Source organism: Erithacus rubecula (assembly GCF_903797595.1).
Source record: "Erithacus rubecula genome assembly, chromosome: 4".
NCBI lineage: Eukaryota > Metazoa > Chordata > Aves > Passeriformes > Muscicapidae > Erithacus > Erithacus rubecula.
The window spans coordinates 39,208,593-39,228,404 of record NC_136686.1 but is presented as its reverse complement, the minus strand read 5'-3'; the positions used below and the strand labels follow the sequence as shown (position 1 = coordinate 39,228,404).

The window sequence follows — 19,812 nt, the reverse complement described above, 5'->3', positions numbered from 1 at the left end:
TGGCACAGGTTCATTGTGCATTTAACAGTAAAATTATTTAAGTGAAATCCCCAACACATTTTTTGAGTCAGAAAAGCAGTTTTAAATTTAGATTAATGCCAGCCTACGACATACTGACATACATGACATATGACATACATACAGGACTTAATTGCTGTTAAGTACTTAGCTTTAAAAGTCATTGTCTTCTCTTCTGCAGAAAGCTTTCAATAGTGCCTTTTCCCCAGTGCCTTCATTATTTGCCACTGAATTTTCTAATATAAATGTTGATTCACTGCATGATCAAGTTACAAGCTGGTTGCTCTGGTTTTCTGTGAAGAAATGAACTTTTTTCTGAGAAGATTTTTTGCAATGCACTGATGCTATTTCCCTTTACAGGGGCATGCAGACCGTTGGAAAAATATGTGCTTGGTGTTACAGGGTCTCTGTTTTAAATACTCTGTTTAAAAGCTCTCTTAGAGGTGCTTGTATTCCACCTCATCATTAGCTTGTTACCTCTGTTCTTCTTTATTGTTTCTTACCTTTTTCTAAGTTGAAAGACTAGTTTTTGAAAATATCTATGCATGGGCTTCACTCTGTTCAGTGATACTGAAGGTAACAGGAAACCATATATAAGGAAAATTTTAAAAAATGCTAAAATATTTTTCTGCATTTTAATTATTTTCATAAAAAAGATGTCAATGGGAAATTTGGGCCAGAGCTAGCATATATGTTTCTGGAATCTGCTGAGTGTTCAGTAGCTCATAGAATTACACTCATTCCTTATTAAATATGATAAAGTTTCATATTACTCATTTCAAAACAAATGTCCTCATATATCTTAAAGTGTTCTGCATTTTGATCGTGTTTTAGCCTTTCATGAAAAAAAATCTGCAGCAAAGCATGCAAAACATAATTAATATAATGCATTGATATGCATCCATGTAAATAATAATTATCATGGCTACTCCTTGATTAAAAACTGGGCATTTTTCCAACTTTTTAAAATTCATAAATATAGAGCAATTTGCTAACTTGAAGGCATTACCTAAATTACATGGTCCATAACTCCATGCACATTTGCCTCCTAACAAACAAGAAATAAAACCTGAAAGCCAAACAAGAGCTTTAATCAAAATATGTAAAGCCCTTGATTCGTGTCTGTGATGTATCACTAGAAAACCACAAAATACCAAAGCAGATCAAGGATCTGTAATTTCTCCATAAATCAATACTTAGAACAAGTACCAGCACTGTTGATCGCTCATTTTGGTTTTCCTGAACATTTCAGGAAAAAGCAGCTTATATTTGCAATCACAAAACGTGTTTCTCACTTGAGCACTCCAAAACTTGCAGGTGTAAACTTTTTGGGAGGAGAAACCATGAGGAAGCAGCTAGAGTTGAGCACTCTTCCATCAGTCATACTCCTGTGTGTTACCACACACACAGTTACTGCATTCCTTATAAACCTCCCAAGGAATAGATGAAGGTCAAATTAGTGTTCATTGGAGATCAAAAGATAAAAACTTGATGGAATACAAGGCTCGTTCAGGACACCAGTGAGAATGTGAGCATTCAGAGTAATGACACTGAGGAAATGTAGCTAAGAGCAGGGGAAGTGGAGAGCAAACTGTGATGGATGGTTGAGCAGCTGGCTGTGTCCTCCCAGGCAGGCTGAGCTTTGAGCTGCTGAGCTCTCCTAACTCATCGTCTAACAACCCTAACTCGATGTTACGTTTTTCTGTTTGGTGGTATTTAGTGCAAGAGAATTTTTTTTCTCATTGCTTTCTGTCAAGGTTGTGGTGTTATCTGGGTTTATGGAATCAGTGCAGCCACTTGTAAATGTTATATGAAATGGAAAAAAAAATGCTGCAAAATGCATAGAGGAACTATGGAGAAAACTTTCCAATGATTCTTGAGCTGATTTATTTCATTGCTGTTACACAAACACATAGAATATGTCAGAAATGCAGGTTAGCATTCCCAGAAACATGATACAAAATATAAATATAAAAATAATACAAAAATAGTTCTTTACTTTTTAATATTTTTCTTTTTCTGTCTAAAGCCTGTCCAAGAGTACTAAAATAATTTAGCCAAAGGTTTTTGAACAAAAGACTGTCACAGAGTGCATAATACTTTGACTTCATCCTGCCTGACAAAAAAGAGCATATTTGGAAGGTGTTTTCCAAGTTAGTGAACAGATTTTAAACATTTTGTGTTGCTTTTTCTCTGAGTACCAGAGATATTATTCCATTAGCAGTACTAAGTACTTGCTTAAAGCCTTTGTGATTGAATGAGTTTTTGTTAGTGGACTTCATATTTTATTTAAAAAAAAAAAAAAAAAAAGGAAGAATAAAATGTTGCACTGATCTTGGCAAATAGTTTATACTAATATTAATTCTAAAGCTGCTTGGGCTTTTCCAGCCTTGAAGAAAGCAGAAATAAAAGATAAACCTTGACTGGAAAGACAGCTGCATTGACTCTGTAGAGCAGATGGCTGAAAATGTGTTTAAACCACTTGACAGAATGCAATCTACAATGTAACATTAGTGCAATTTGAAATATTATTACATTCATTTTCAACTTGTTTTAGCAATTCACTTCATTTAAATAAATGCCATATTGTTCAGACTGAGTCATTTCATGTTGCTTTGGGTCGATGACACTATGAACACAGCAATGATATTGTCAATATATGTTAAAAAAAATTCATTTTTATCAGGAAAGTTTATCTCTAGTTCCATACTAAAATCAATGGTGGTAGCAAAATAAAAAACATAAATGCACTGGCAGTATGCAAAACAAATTGCAGAGTGATCTCTAATTATATCACTGTATTACAGGAATGAGAAATCATACTAAGACAAATATTAGCTATGCTTAGGTGCATGGAGAACAGGGAGGTGATTCAGGACAGCCAGCAGGGCTGCAGAAAAGGCAGCCTGACCAACCTATTGGCCTGCTATGATGGAGTGACTGTATCAGTGGACAGGGGAAAGTTTACAGATGTCACCTCTCAGGATTTCTGTAAATCCTTTGACCAGATCACCCACATCCTTGTCTCTGAATTGGAGAGAGATGGACTTGATGAGTGGACTCATAGCTGGATAAGGAATTGGTTGGACAGCCACATCCAGAGGGTAGTGGTCAATGGCTCAGAGTCCTGATGGACATCTGTAACACATGCTGTCAGGAGTCTGCACTGGGACCTTATTTATAATTATAATAAATTATAATATGTAATATCTTTATTCTTGACAGGGATGAAGTGATCAAGTGCTCCCTCAGCAGGTTTGCAGATGACACTGAGCTGAGTGGTGCAGATGACACATCTGATCACAGGATGCTGTCTAGAAGGGACCTGAACAGGCTTGAGCAGTGGGCCCATGGGAATCTCATGAGATTTAACAAGCCAAGTTCAGGGTGCTGCACCTGGATGGGGCAAACCCTGTTACCAGCACAGGCTGGGATGGACAGATCAGAGCAGCCCTGCTGAGAAGAACTCGGGGGTGCTGCTGGAGGAGGGGCTGGACATGACCCAGCCATGGGCACTCCCAGCACAGAGCCAGACGTGTCCTGGGCTGCAGCCAGAGCAGCGTGGGCAGCAGGGCAGGGAGGGGATTCTGCCCCTCTGCTCAGCATTCATAACTTCTCTGTGCACAAGTGCATGTAAATTCTCTTTTGAGCCATTGAAGTAGAACTTAGGTGTCACAGTATATAGACTTTGTATGGAACATCATAAACAGCTCCAAAATGCATGATCCCATCTTTGCTCACACAGCTGAAATGACTTTTACCACTTTTCCCTTGACACAATGACAAACAATGTGAAAAGCATTTATTTTTTCTTGTCTTATAAAGCACAGCTCTTCCTGAAAATGTTTTTCTGCGGTGCTGGTTACAGTTGTTGTCTTACACCTTTTCACAGCCTGGTCCTTTGCCTGAAACAGAAAGATATAAAATAAAAGTACAGCTGTGAGACTGTTAGCATATTAGGGTAATGGTCTTAAATTTGGTTTAGGGAGTATATAATCTTTTGTGGCTGATGGTTTGTGGGTGTTAAGGGAGAGACCACAATAAATATTCTTGTGGGTCTTCTTACTTAACATCTGTTATGCAGTTACTTCAGGCTTCAAGAAGGTAGATTCAGAGATCCAGCCATCCTCTAGTGCATTAACATACATTAATGTATAGCAAGGTTTTGGTAGTGGAATGTTATTTAAACAGCTTAGTCTTCCTTCGTCTGGAAAGAAGGAATACACAAAGAATATAGACCTGTGCTGGCATGTGAGCATTGCTTAAATAATTGTAAATGTTAGATATGACATAAAATTTGTGCAAGGCTATAAAACATATGATGGCAGGCAAATAGCTGGAATTTATGTAGAATCATCTATGTTAAGGTATAAATATGCATTATTTTATGAGGCTTCATAACTAAGTGTATGCACAGATGTCAGAATAAAATGTTTAACTAATTTATCACACTGGAAGTATTTGTAGATAATTTAGGGAGCTTAAACTAACTTTATGGCTTGTAGAAGAATTAATATTTCCAACATGTGCAAATTTTAAATCAAAATACTGGAATATACATAAAGAAACCTCAAATTAACCAGAACTGTGGAAGTAAGTACACATCATTAACCTAAAGAAAACATCTCAAAGAGAGTATTATGTTTAAAGGTTTTTTAAATTCATCATACATTTCAGATTTATGCCATTTGAGAATATAGTCAGGCTCAGACGACCTACCTAAATTAAGATATTCCATATTTGAGCTCAGCTGTTAGGTCTTGCAGGTGAAGCTAACATTAGGTGCTTTGATCTGGAAAGCTGCAACTTAAAGTCCTGGTCTAACTGCCACAGTGAAGATCTGCAGAGATGCAGTTTTTCTGTTCCTAGTGAGGAACTTTCTGTTAACAAATGCTAAACAAATTTTTCATTTTCGATTTTGCAAATATTTCCATCTCATCACAGAAGGAAGAACTGGGAAATTATTTTTTTTTTAATTTAAAATAATTGTTTTGATATGTCTTAAGTGAATACTGTTACTGTGCTTAGTAATAAAAACAGTTAGATTTTTTTACTTGTCTTAGATTTATTTATTTTCATACCTATAGCTATTATTTGATACTGGGATGAAACTTTTTTCTTTAAGAGATTTCCAGTTAAAAGGGTCTTTTCTTTTCACTCAGATAAATTATTTCTGTTGTTTATATATTGCAAAAAGGCTTGCTTTCTAACTCAGACATGAGCCTAACCACTGATTTTCCAGGCATAGCTCTATAAATAAAAAAAAGTGTTCCATGTTTCAGTGCTTTCTTCATATGGTCTCAAAGGGGAAAGCCCAGCTTGTCACAGTTCTGCTTAGTGGTTCCCCTCAAATGGATCTAAAGAAATGCTAGTTATGTCATCATATAAGCTGTTAGTTAAAGGTTTTAGTGCTTCATGAGTGTTCTAAAGTCTTTTAATAAATCCCTGGCTGTTGTGTATTTGGGTGTCCATTCCATGCTGTGAGTGTTTTAGTCTGTTGGCTTTGGTATATAGTTATGCTTAAGACTACTTGGGACTCAAGTAATTTAATGAATACACAAACTAAGATCCAAATAAGACTCAAATCTTTGCTTTCCAGTCAAGTTAATTTCAGGTTGTTCTCTGTATTCATGAGCTATTAGAAAAGAGGCAGGCACAGGGCAACTCTACTGCAGAAGCTTATTTCCATAAGGAATTAAGGTAAAAATTGATAATTTGCCATATTATCAAGACTTCTGTTGTGTTTATGCAAATAGTAATTAACATTTGCAGTCTATCAATAATAATACTCTAATGCATTTAAGGTAATTCAAATAGTGGAGTCTAAAAAGTAATTTTGCCTATGAAAGCACACTTTTAAATTTTATTAGATTTGGTTTTTCATTGCATGAAATTTCTGGCATTTATTCCTTTAGATATTTATAAAAACAGACTTAAAACTATTATCAGTATTGTGAATAACTTGCAGTGAATTCAGATTCAAATCAAAGTAAATTCCACTTTGTTCTAGGTGCCTGCTCTATCTTAAGTTTGAAATGCATTGGTTTTTATGCCATTGGGTTTTTGGGTCCTTTGTTTTTATTTTTTAAAATTTTTGTATTGGATAATTTGAGTTATTGCAAAACCAAGACTGTTTGTAGTGGTTTGGGCCAAATACAGTGCAATCAGATGCTGTGCAGGTTTACCTAAAGAGTTTGACAACCTCTTAATCTTGATATGTAGCACACCATCTATTCTAGCCATGGCTGTTCAAAAACATATAATGTATGTCATGCTAAATTGCAGGCTGGATGTTTAGTTAGTGTAGATGTAATTATACCATAAACTGAATTGCAGTTGGAACTGAAGAATGGACCTGTGGCAATATATTAAAATTTTATAAGTTTTTATTCTAAACCACATTTTAGATTTTTCCGGACAGCCTATAGTTATGTTACTGCCCATTAACACTCCCCTCTTGATGAGGTAAGGGAAAGCAATCTCGGGGGCCTGAGATTTATATTCTGATTAGACAATCTGATTTTTAATCTGATATATGTGATTCTAAGTAGGGATGCATGACATGCTGCAGTATTAGGTAGTTTTAATCTACTTGTTTGTAGGTTCTTCCTGCTCTGTGGAGTTTTGATACCTCTCAAATACTTGAAATACTTCAGTCCTTGCACTTTCAAAACATACATTGACCAGTCTTGGCATTGATTGTTTGTGAACTGTAACAATCCCTCTAGCTTGTCTGATGTCTTTAATCTTTTTATCCATCTCCATAAGTAATCAGTGTTTATATTGTGATGGAGGCAGTATATCCACATCCAGTCTCATATGTTCAAACTCACAGAGTGCAGTGTTTGTAGATAGATTGGTATACAAACAGTTTAACATTTTCCAGGATGGAGGAGGAAAGCATTCCTACACATTGTAAATGCAATGATAGAGTTACCTGTTACCTGAAATTGCATTTTCTCTCTACCCACAGGTCCCATAAGCAGCATTTTGGTGAATAAGTATGGTAGCCGGCCTGTGATGATAGCAGGGGGTATCCTGTGCTCTTTTGGAATGATTGCATCCTCTTTCTGCAATAGTGTCCTTGAACTCTATATATGCATCGGTGTGGTTGGAGGTAAGAGCCCTGTCTAAAGGTTATGTTATATCAAACTATTTCTAATATTCTTCTACAAATGAGCCTCACTGATCAAGAATCTCTGCGTACAGATGCAATCCAAGAAGGTAGTAAGATCAGTTAATTTCAGCTACCTGAACTATCTAATCCTTTAAATTAACTGTTACGATTTTAAATTATTTCTTCGGACATTTCAGAAGCAATACAGCATTCAACAAGTGCTGTATGTATGTAATTTTCCACATTGCACTGTAATTATGGTATAAAAATTGATTGGCTCATGACAGCACTTGCTACAGTCATTTGTGTGCAATTTCACATTTGTTGTTTTAGCTTTCACTCATGTTGCACTGCAAACAGGGTGGCAGAGACTAGCCAAATTCTAGTAGAATTGTGAAAGCTTGTGCTAGCTTTTTTGTAGGTTTGTACATGCACATACTCCCGCAGAAAAGTATAACAACTTTAGTTCAATAGTTTTTCTGTTTAAAACCTCCCAAATAAAATTATTCTGATTCATCTGTCAAAGGTGTAAATATTACCAAAAGCAATGAATTAAGGTTATTGTAATGCCAGATTAAATTAAAGAATTTCCTTAATAAATGTTTGGGTTTTTTTTAAAACTCCCCTCTCCAAATAATGAGAGGTGAAATATTGCCAGACAATAAGTGAATGAGATACTACTTGTATATTCAGGCTCATCTTCCTCTATATTGGGACTAAAGGAGTTTTTTATTCAGTGATTAATCCTTAAAACTCTTATTTCAGTAGGCACCTAAACTTGGTGCCTACTGGAAGAGTAAAGTCAGAGTCCAGGCTTATCAAGGAGGAAAGCTTTTCTCCTGTACCATAAAGCAGAAGCATATTAGAGTTTTTGTCTTAGATGTCTTTATACAGAGAGAAGGCCTAGAAGTTCAGCTTTAGGTTCAGTTTATGCACTTAGCTGATGTGGGTAGGTGGTCTGCTCCCATGTATATGCTTTACAATTCCTTTATTGTGACCTGGGGAAGGAAAGCTGAATGTGCTGGAAAAATAATTTGTCATTTTATGCTTCAGTTTTGCAGACGAGTTGGATCTTAATTAAGGTTGGAAATAAGAAATTGGGAGATTTATGCATTTAAATTAACCCTACATTCATTGTAGCTGAGGTGACATTTAATAACTTTTGTTAAATGAGCCAAGGGAGAATTGTATTATAGTTTAGCAAATATGAAAATGGTGAGTCAAGGCACTGATACCATCATTCTTCTGTATGTGATTCCCCTGTCTCTAGCATTGCTGAAACACAAAAAGGAGATTTGGCTTTCAATGCAGTGTTACAGGGGAAAATAACCAAATGCCACCATGACACACTCTTGTTATTAATGCTCATAGACAGCAATGAAGCTGCATTTCATTCTCTGATGCTAGTTGGTTTCTATATTGAGAATTACTGGATGGGATACTGATAACTTAAAAAATAGCTTGAAAGAGCTGCAATGTGATTTTTCACTGCATGACCTGCAATAATATATATTGTCTTTTATGTGTTGTTTAGGTCTGGGTTTAGCATTCAACTTACAGCCTGCCTTGACCATGATTGGCAAGTATTTCTATAAGAAGCGTCCCATAGCCAATGGATTGGCAATGGCTGGAAGTCCAGTGTTTCTGAGCACATTGGCACCTCTCAATCAATTCCTCTTTAATGCTTTTGGCTGGAAAGGAAGCTTTCTTATTCTGGGAGGACTTCTTTTGAACTGCTGTGTGGCTGGGTCGCTTATGAGACCTGTTGGACCAAAAAGAGTCCCTCCTGTGAAAAAAGATGTTGAAAAAGGCACAGGAGATTCTTCCTTGCACAAAAACAACAAGAAGTCTTGTTGGCAAACTATGAATAAGTATCTGGATCTGTCCCTCTTCAAACACAGAGGGTTTCTGATATATTTGTCAGGAAATGTCATTATGTTTATTGGTTTCTTTGCTCCAATAGTATTCTTGGCTCCTTATGCCAAGCACAAGGGAATTGATGAATATTCTGCTGCTTTTTTGCTCTCTATCTTAGCCTTTGTAGACATGTTTGCTAGGCCTTCCATGGGACTTGTTGCAAACTCCAGGTTTATCCGGCCAAAGATTCAGTATTTTTTTAGTTTTGCTGTCTTGTATAATGGCGTCTGTCATATCTTGTGCCCTCTGGCAAAAAATTACACTGGCTTGGTGATATATGCTGTATTTTTTGGGTTTGCATTTGGAATGGTTAGCAGTGTTCTTTTTGAGACATTGATGGACCTTGTTGGAGCTGCCAGATTTTCCAGCGCGGTGGGACTCGTCACCATTGTGGAATGTTGCCCTGTGCTCATAGGCCCTCCCCTAGGAGGTAAGAATCTGTTCCTTTCCATTTTTGTCAGACATTACAGCATAATCTTGCAATGTAACATTGAATTAATATAAACATTGTTCTTTATGTTATTTAATGGTTTTACTGTGACTAGAAATGTACTGTAAACAGTCTAGTAAAAAATAACCTCACCAGTTACTTTTCTCCAACCTAGGGGCAGCTTGAAGAGTGGTCACTTACACTTGCTTAAATAAGTTAAATTTATCTAAACAGAGATAATTGGCAATTCCAGAGGGGAAAAACTAATAACAAAGTGTCAGAAGGAGCAGAGGCCTGCTCAGCATGTTAGGCAGGGTGCACACATGGTGGGATTCCATCAGGGTGCTGTGGAGCATTGACTCTGATTTCACACCCCAGCTCTGCTCACAGCCAGTCCCCTAGCCTGTTTCTATAGCCAATAGATGTGGACAAGGCAATTCAGAGGTTGAACTGACTGAAAGATGTCAGTGTCACCAACTTCTCTTTACAGGTGTCAGGGGAGCTTAAAGGGAGCCTAGGTGTATCACAGACTATACTCCTAACACTTGAGCTTCTAGCAGCAAAAATGAAGAGTATTTTCAGAAAGTATTTTCACTTTGCAAGCTTTTTTTGTCAGTATTCAGTAATGCTGATAGTAAGCTTTATATTATTGAGATTTCTGATGATATAAGAGATTAAAAAACTAGATGCTTTAATTTTATTGAGAAGCATTGACGTGTACTTGGTGTGTGTGTTTCAGTATAAGCCAAACAATACGAGAACATAAAGACAGTGAGAGTCTTATCAATGTATACTGTACCCACATTAGCACTGCCCCAGAAGTCAGTAAGATTATGTGTGCCTAAAAGCATTTATATACACCAAAGTACTTCAGATTGCTGTCAGTATTTCTATGAAAATAGCATTGCTGTGTGCAATTCTGAATGTGCCAAAACAATTCCGCTCACTTCAGTAAAATAATATTTACACAAGTAAATTTTTAATACTTCTAGAGGCATTCCATATATTTCTCATCATTTAACATACAAATCCACTTTGGCAAACATAGAGCAAAATATATCCTCACACAGACTCTTTCTATGCCACCTAGTGGGGGTTCTGAGCCTGTAACCATTGGAGTCCAGCCTTTTAAGTTAGGTTCTGAAATCAGTATCAACTAAAAAATATTAAATCTCATATTTATGGAGCAGTAGCTTCATAAGTAGTTATTCATTTTTCAGTATATTAACTTTTCAGGAGTTTTGTAAAGCATTTTTTTGTGCTATAACACTGTGAATAATTGATTTAACTTGTTAAACAGAGGCAACAAAAGGGATAAACATGGAAAAGCTAAGCTCAGTAGTTCATATGTTTTAAAATAGCATGCTGAAGCATGGCTAATTCAGAATTTTGCTTTTAAATATATATTTTAATGAGACTGCTCATTGATAAAAATCAGCAAATTGCACTATTTACTATTTAATTTATTTCACTATTTAATAGGTGAGTTGTACACTTGCAGTGCTAATTTGAATTTGTCCTAATACTAGGTTTGTAAAAAAAAAAGTCTTGAATTATTTCATGGCTAGTAAATGTATCAGGTGAATAGGCTTGCATTATGTTTTCAACCCAGCAAGAGCATCAAAATACATACTAAATTGAAGTGTTCAGGTTGCCTTGTGAGTTTCAATTATAGTGCAGGAAAGTTCAGAGCTAAATACTTGGATACATAGAAATGTTAATTTGGGAGTTGGGAAATTTAGAAGGAATGTCTCATAAATTGGAAGAATTGTTATGTTTCACTCTCCTTGTCATAAAGAAATTTAAACTCAGAGGTCTCAATGTAAGTTTTAGATACAGGGCTCAAAGTTTACACCTCAGCAATTGATCGTGATGGCTGAAGGGAGAAGCCTTTCTATCTCTTTCCAGTCACAGGAAAATAAATGTGAAAAGCAGGCAGCTGATACACAGAGACAGCAGCCTAAAAAGGCACACACCTCTTCATTCTATTGTCTTTATACAGCCTCAGTGAGTGTCAGACTGTCACTCCAAACAATAGGAAACACAATTAGGAGGTGAATAAAATAATACAGCAATGGAAGAATGAAAATAAAAGAGCTGAAAAACTGTCATTATTCATTAAGCTTTACTTTGTTCTTCAAAATTTTTTTATTGTCAGTGTCTTCAATGATAATTGCTATCTTGACTAATATAGGGTTTTTTAAGAGTTCCACTGTCTATGTTAAACAACTGTACATGTTGAAAATGCATTTCTGCTCCAGCTTCAAAACTGAAAAATATATAGATATTTCTCCAAGGGAAACATGTGGATTATATTTGGTATCCTAGTCTAAATTCTTTTTTTCTCTCCTCTTGTGTTTTTATTTCAGGTTGGTTAGTAGATGTTACTGGTGAATATCAGTACATGTATTTTGTCTGCGGGGTGATTGTGACTGTGGCCAGTATCTGGTTGTTCATTGGCAATGCCATCAACTACAGGCTTTTGGCAAAAGAAAAGAAGTTAGAAGAGGAGAAGCAGAAAGCACAGAAGAATGCTGACCCAAAGGAAGCAGAACCATTAACAAACAATGAGAATGAAGATGCTTCCAGCAGAGCTGATAAAGCTTTTGAAGATACATCAGAAAGAGAAACCAATATTTAATCTGAAATATAGCTCAGAAGGCAACATTTATGACTTCCATTAGGAATATGTCTTCAAGACACAGGCCAGGTTTTGTGGTAATAATGATCAGTCACAGTATTGGATGGGAACAGATTTTTGCCCTATGGTAAGACTCTAAGCTAAATTACTACCTGTGGTTTATTTGTTTCAGCAATACAAAATTACAATTACAGAGGCAGTGACTCTATGCAAATGAGTCTATTGAGTTTTGACTCTGGACAATCAAGAGTCAGATAAAGCAGGCTATAAAGCCTCCAAATGACAAATAGTTTTGTTTCAGAGGTATATCTAATGCAAAATCATCTCCTATCTTATTTGGGAAGTTACATGCATTCATCTTTGCGATGCAGTCTATTGAAATAATCTGCCCAAATTCTACTTGCCACTAATATTAAAGAGAACAGAAATATTTGTTTCAAAAGAGACATAATACCTGACTGAAGCACACTGAAACATCCTTCTCCTTTGTACGCCCACTAGATAAAAAATACAGCTGCATAAGCATTTATGGTTGCAAAAGTGTAGGAGACAATAATTGGTGAACACACATCTAAAACACAATAAAAAGCTGACTTATTATATATTCCAGAAGTAGTTACCTCCAGTGATAGCTGATTACATAGTACTTCAACATATACATTTGAATTCCAAATACATTCACACCTTGCTAATTCAAACTAAAAATCTGCCTGTACATAAAAGGCTTAAACCCAAGATAAACATTTCTAACAAGAATGGAAACCTAAGATAAACATTTCTAACAAGAATGGCAATCAGTTTGTTTGACTATGTCTTCCTGTGCAGCTGAAGGATCTGGGTCAGACTCTGAAGCCATTTTCCTAAAGGGACTAGATTCATAATCTGCTGATGTTAAAAGGATACTAACCCTTGGCTTTTGTGGCCTTAATGAGTTTCATGACAATGACTTCAAAGTAGATGCTTGGCTTTATTTACAAGTCGTTAGCTGTCTGATGGTTTCCCCAGAGGAGATTTAAGATCTAACTTCAGATCTTGGCAGATGAGTATCTTCATACCAGTTCCCACTTCCCTTTCCCAGGAATTTAGTGAAAAGCTACTTCTTTTTTTTTATTTGTAATGCTGCTTTTAGAAAAAATGCTGCAAGGCACCTTGACAATGCCAGTCTGGAAGCTTTGTATTGACACATCAGTTTTATGCAGGATGTTTAGTCTTGTGTCTACAATTTCATGCAGACTGTCATATAAATTAAAATGTACACAATTGTTCCTCTTCCTTTAGACAAAAGAAAGCATAAATCAACAATTTTACTTTACAGAAATAATTTAATATTGCATTTGTAAGTTAAAAGTGCAAGTATCTGAAGGTAACATGTGAAATTATTTCTGTTCTATTTCTAGGTAAGGAAAGGTGCTATTCATTTTGGAGGGATGCTTATTAATGCCTCAAAAATTGTGAAAATTAAGGGTCTGATTCATAAAACATTTATGCACTGTTTATGCAGGATACACCTACACTCAATTCCAAGAAAAGAAAATTATTCATTTTAGTCCTCTTCTACAACTCAAAAAGTTAGAAATATATTGGACAGATATCTAACTGTAATAAACACACTTTGAAGTGCCAATAACAAAATTAAAAAATCAGTAGTAAAATCTAGTAGATCTGAGAGGGCTTTTAAGAAAGTTATTTCTTACTGTTATTATGTTCAATATTATTTTAATTTTTCTTCTAAAAATGTTGATAGTGCTTGCGTCTCTTTTGCTGGTTTGCCATTTTATAAAGTTCCACAGTAGTGCTGAATTTTTTAATTTTCTCATCACTGTTTAGGGAGAAACATCATGAATCTACTCTCAGCATGGTACGGAATTTAATACCTAATTTTACCTAGTTATAGTCAGGAAAACCAAACTTCTCCAACAAATCCTGTAAATTTTTAAGAGCATCAGAAACAAAATATATGCATTTCAGAGTTTTTGGGAGAAAATGCAGGCTACATGTTCAGATTTGAGCCGTGTACTGTGTACTGTATAAAGGGGAATGTTTCAGTCCCAGTAAAATTACAGTTCCTCTCCCAAACTCCAGAGAGGAAGTAAAACATTGCACCTCCCTCTGAACCTTAACCTTGCCAGCACCCCATGACACGAAAATATTGCTCTCTTTTTGGCTATATAAACATACTGAGTGAATTCCAGGATCTGTGGAAACCATAGCCAGAAAGTGATGAGTTTCATAGACTCTAAGCTTTCACACAGTGAGGATTATCAGTTATAAATACTGGATTGTCAAAGATGAACTGAAATTTTAGTTGAAGACTAGTCATCAGGAATATCACTTTGTTCTTGACAGCCACTGATAGAAAGGCAGAGATTATTTGAAAATAGATTAATACAGGAGGTAAACCAAAATGTCTGAGGTAAAATTGTAGGTGCTTATTATCTCTTTGCAAAAAAGCAACATGATTAAGAATACAGGGTAGAAGACAGGAAGTGTCAGCTTTTGACTGAAGGCTGTTAAAAGTTGCTGTTGAGTAAATAAAGGATGCAGAAAAATTATTTTAAAAAGTCTCTCAGGAAATATGCAGGCCACTTGCCTATTCTATGCAGGTTCTCAGAATACAAAACAACATGGCATAGGAAATAAGGGAAAAACAAAGTTCCTCGAGCCATAGACACAGCTGACCACCAGTAGCAAAACTTATGTTACTATCTCAGAGGAAATAAAAATTTCTATTAACACTCCACAGAGATGCTACCCTTTCATTTCTGGTCAATTATTTTAAAAGATTATAGGAGTGCAAGAACTTCTTTAACACCACTCACCATTGTGCAGTTTTTAATCCCATAAGGCAAAATGATGTGGCAGGTAACTAGAGCAATATAAAGCAGGAAGAGTCAAGTTAAGCATTTCCTTACACCTCTTCCATTACTCTTTCTCTTAATAATAGCAACAAAATAAAACCTAACAGCATACTCTTGATACTACTGAATATTAAAGAAGTTAAAACTCAGAGATGAGTGAAGAAAATTGGTATCTATGCAAAAACTGCCTCAAATTAAAAACCTGTGTCTTCCAAATAACAGGTCCTAAAGGGGCAATTGCCTAGTATAGGTAGCTCTTATTTCTAAAAGTAATGGTAATAATAAATTGCCTTGAATCAACTTTATTCTGAGAATCAGAGTAGCAAAATGAGTATAGCTTGCCTTCAAACTCCTAAATGTCACTCTTACTTGCACTGACCTCTAATTTGTACTGTAAATCATTTCATCATTGCATTTCTACTTTTGAGATTAGACCTGGGTATATATGTAATCTCTCTAAATTGCTCTAGTTTCTCTTAATTACCTCACCCTCAGTTTGAACCTGAAGGGTCAAGACTAAGACATTCCCCTGATCAGTGATGAAGAAATGTACTCAAACTTCCTAGCACATCTCTTATGAGCTCCAAGAATCTGTAGACTCAGACAGTGCAATCAAATCCTTAATTGGTTTTATACTCATTTGTACTCATTTGTACTTAATTCTTTTAATTTCTCTGCCACTGTATTGCTAAGCCTGATTACCCTTTTTCTCTTATAGAAAAAAAATAATGCCAAAATTTTAAAACTAGTAGGAATGCAGATAGCATCAATATTTACCCCAATTTTATATCACAGTTAAAGTTGTTTAAAGTACACATCCAGATACTTCTATCTCTTTAGGGTTTTTTTATGTCATACACTCTATTAGCTGGAGAATTCTCCTGTATTGCCCTTTCCAACTCCAGACAAAGTCTCCTTACTAATAATTCTCAGTACTATTTCAGGAACATATCAAAATTTCATCCATCCATCTCTCCTCATTGAACTGTGGTTGCAATTGTTGTTAGTTCTGTATTTCCAAGGAGTTCAGAAAAGCATCTTTTTATATGAAAGACGACAATGCTTTTATTTCAGGAGTGTGTTTTGTGAACTATTTTGACAGAGCTACAGAAAATCTTACTTTATCTTAAAATAGATTTTTTTAAGTGACACTGTTCTTATTGAGAGGAAGTTCAGCTTTACTTACTGCTGAAGAGAAAGGCAGAAATTTCACTGACACTCATTCAAAATTCATATTATTTTAAATGGTTTTTGCATATCAGCATCCGTGTGTTTAAAAAGCACTTGGCAATGTGTACCTGATTGTTCATCCCAGAGGATTCTCGTTCCTTTTAAGCATTCCCCAGCTCTACCACTCCATACTTTATTTTGATCTAACACAAAAAATTTGGGCTGGGTAAGTAGTGACTTATCTTTAATTCTTTCTTGTTGTTTTTCCTGTAATGACACATTTGCCATGTTGCCAAATGCAACATTTTTCACTTGCTTCTTTCATGTCTGGTTGTGAATATTAGTGGAAAGATATTACTGGTTGCAAATAACACATGCAGCCAGATTTCGGACTGCTATCACGATTTCACTAAACAAAGCCAGTCATCACTTTTATAGATGAACATGCTATAAATGACACTGACAATTTTGCCTATAACAAAATTGAACCAGGCAATTTTTGTTAGTTTCTCTATAGATGACTATTTTTCTACTCACAGAGAGGAATTTAAAGGGAATTTTAAAATAATTATTTTCACAGATGGCTTACCAGTTTTAACAAGGCTGTTTGGATTTCTTTGGGGGTGGGTGCACTTCTGATATTTGTGCAAATATATATATAATGAAAGTGCTTGCATGGACTATCACATTTTTATCAGAATTTACATAAGCATTGCTCTGTAATTTCAACATGATTTGCATGTTGTAGTTTTGCATTTCAAATTTTTCTTATCATCTACCTCTCAGTTGAAGTTTGGAGACTTGCACAACCCTGAAAGAATAGAGTTAAAAAAATGCATGATGGTAAAACCTTTGCAGACTATTAGAAACTCTCCCAAATATTTAAAGCTGCTTACACTTCTGTTTTCAAGACAGTGCATATCTATGACCACATCTTTGTATTAGTTGGCATATCTTTATTCTTAACCTATGCCTTTGAAGTTTTTGCATCACTGATCTGGTATGAAAACTCAACGTCTCATTTAGATATCCAAAGTCTATTAAGTGTATTGATCTTTCTGTGAGATACTGGCCCGCTGTTTTTTTTTTTTGTTTTCTTACAATTTCTGAGTTAGGGAAATTAACAAAGTTTATATATCCAAACACTTTTAAAAATTATAACAGAACATTTTGCATCCCCCTCAAAAAATTGTGTTTCTGATTTAGAAATAATAGCAAATTTTAGCATGCTTTTCCTTTCATGGGGCAGTTGAAGGAAGTAATCACAAAATATTAGATTGGGGCCAAGGAATGATGGTTATTGTTCATATGCTCTTTGCAAAACCAGAGATGATTGTTCCTTCGAAGATATTCTTCAAACCATTCTTGCCTTCTAGGACCTAGTACAAAATCCACTAAAGCCAACATATAGATACCAATCAAAGAGCTTTATCAAACATTGGAGGTGGCTTTAGTGGAAAATTCAGCCTTATTTTCTCCATTCCAAATCTCAGGACTGTCAGATATAACACAGCAAACGCAGGATTTGTTACAACTGGCAAATTTGCTATGCCTGCATAATATTCCTAATGAATCAGTCCCTAAATTAACGCACAATATGTATTGTTTTAATAGTCTCTGTAAATAAATTTTAAAAAATCCCACCATACACCCTGAATGTAGATTATAAAATACAGATTATATATTTAAATAAATATCCAAACAAGTCTGTTAATCCCAATGAAATTAACTATTTACTTTCAAGCCTTCTTTGAGCAGTTTATAACCTTCATTTTTTTTTTTGAATTTCCAGAGAAAATGGTTTATGTCTTCTGTGAATGTATATATGGACATATATAAGGGAATATATATGCTGATGTGGTATGTGTGTATATATGTATTCCCCTATATACAAAACTCTAATTTATATATATTATATATATTTATGTATATATAAAATATATATAATGTTTTAGAGTAAGTTGCATTTTGTGCCTGATAAATGAAGCATAATTGTAAGCAAATAAAAAACTTTCACAAATGGCAGAAAAATTTGAAGTTTTTCTGTAAGAGCATATGTTATTTTTCAGTTTCTGCTGGATTTATTTATAGTAGAAATTCATTCAAAACTCTGCAGTATTACATAACACTGGTTTCTAGCCATGACTCAGTTCAAAGCAGCCTAAGATCACTGAGAACGTTCATTGAGTTAGATGACAAAACCTACATTGTTGGTGAACTTGTTGGTGGGGTGTCACTGTTGTGGAAATATTAACTAAATGATCTCTGAACAGACTGCAACCAATATACTGGGTTTTCATCTAATGTGATTTGCACAAACAGTTCATACAAAGTATTGGTGGACATGACATCCTTGTAACAAGTATGGAAAGTGAGAATACTCAAGCGCCTGCAAACAATATTCCTGTTAGATTAACATTGGAAATTCTCCAGAACAATAGTCACTAAAAACATTGACAATGTATCATACCTTTTGCAGGTTTTGGTGGTTTTAATTTGTCTGCAAATAGGCAATCCCTTTGAAAAGTCTACAATTGGGTCACATTCATTAAAAAAGTTCTACCTTAAAATTGCTGGGAGATTTTTCAGAGTGGTACATACATCACTTACATAAATTCCTTTCCTTGAAGAGTGATACACCTGCATTTTCCTCTTATAACCTACTTGGAAGATTCACCCTATCTGCAGTTTATCAACAGAACCCAGTATTGCTATGCAATAATTAAACATGCAGTAACCATTGTTGTTGACTAATAAAATTGTTTCTTCCTTTCTATATTTTGCAATACTGTATGGTTTTTACTTGAATATATTGGCTAGTTTGGTTTTTTTTACAATCATTTGTTAGCTAGAGGTGCTATTTATGTTCCAAAGAGATATGAGTGAATGATAACATTCTCTTTATAGATGCCAAATCCTTTTTTTGACCTGACAAAATTCATTGTTCATAATGTATATTAACCCTGTAAAATGCTTATGCATTGCATTAAATTGTATTTAAATGCATTTTTGTTCATTAACTTCTATTCCAGGCTTGTACTACAGTGTAATATGTCAAGTTTGTCCACATATATTTATGAGAAATTACAATGAAAATTGTGTATAATAAGCAATTGGGAGAAAGGAAGAAAAATTAAAATAAAATTTCCATGTAAAGTTTCTGAAAGGATGTAAATTCTGTTTTCCGAGGCTTCTTAATATTATTTATACCTTCAGAGTGTGCAAATATGCATATATATTTAGATTGATTCAGTATTCAATTGTAGCAAAGATCTCGAAATCACTTCTCGTTGCATACAGAAACAGAACTTCAAGATTTCTTGTGGAGAAAAGGTACTACTAGCAGCAGAACATTGTACCAACCCCTTGCTATCCCTAATTTCACCATAGTTAGGATTTATTCTCATACATAACTCAAATACCATCTGGATACTAGGGATTTTTTTTTTTTTTTTTTTTGCCATTACTTGGACTGGGATGTGCTCCTATACTCCATGTGCATGGAATGTTATTCCTTAACCACCAATATTCATTTGGCTACAGAGGAGGAATTTATCAGTGTCTTGTAACAGTGTATGTAGATAAGTCTTACTTTGTATCCTCTGAATGTTATCTGTTCCTATGTTTTTTGTCACTTGGCTTCAGTCTGTGATTGCTTGCC

General features: G+C 35.1%; 1 protein-coding gene across 3 annotated transcripts in view; it reads left to right on the top strand.

Moving 5' to 3' along the window:
• Nucleotides 1-19,310, top strand: part of SLC16A7 (solute carrier family 16 member 7) — a 78,787-nt gene extending 59,477 nt beyond the window's left edge. For all 3 annotated transcript variants that reach the window (XM_079304690.1, XM_079304691.1, XM_079304692.1), the window contains 3 exons: nucleotides 6,992-7,135; nucleotides 8,670-9,482; nucleotides 11,852-19,310. In XM_079304690.1, the coding sequence (XP_079160816.1) occupies nucleotides 6,992-7,135; nucleotides 8,670-9,482; nucleotides 11,852-12,123 (1,229 nt within the window). In that variant the 3' untranslated portion in view covers nucleotides 12,124-19,310. The remainder of the gene's footprint in view (nucleotides 1-6,991; nucleotides 7,136-8,669; nucleotides 9,483-11,851) is intronic.
• Nucleotides 19,311-19,812: the final 502 nt, after the last annotated feature.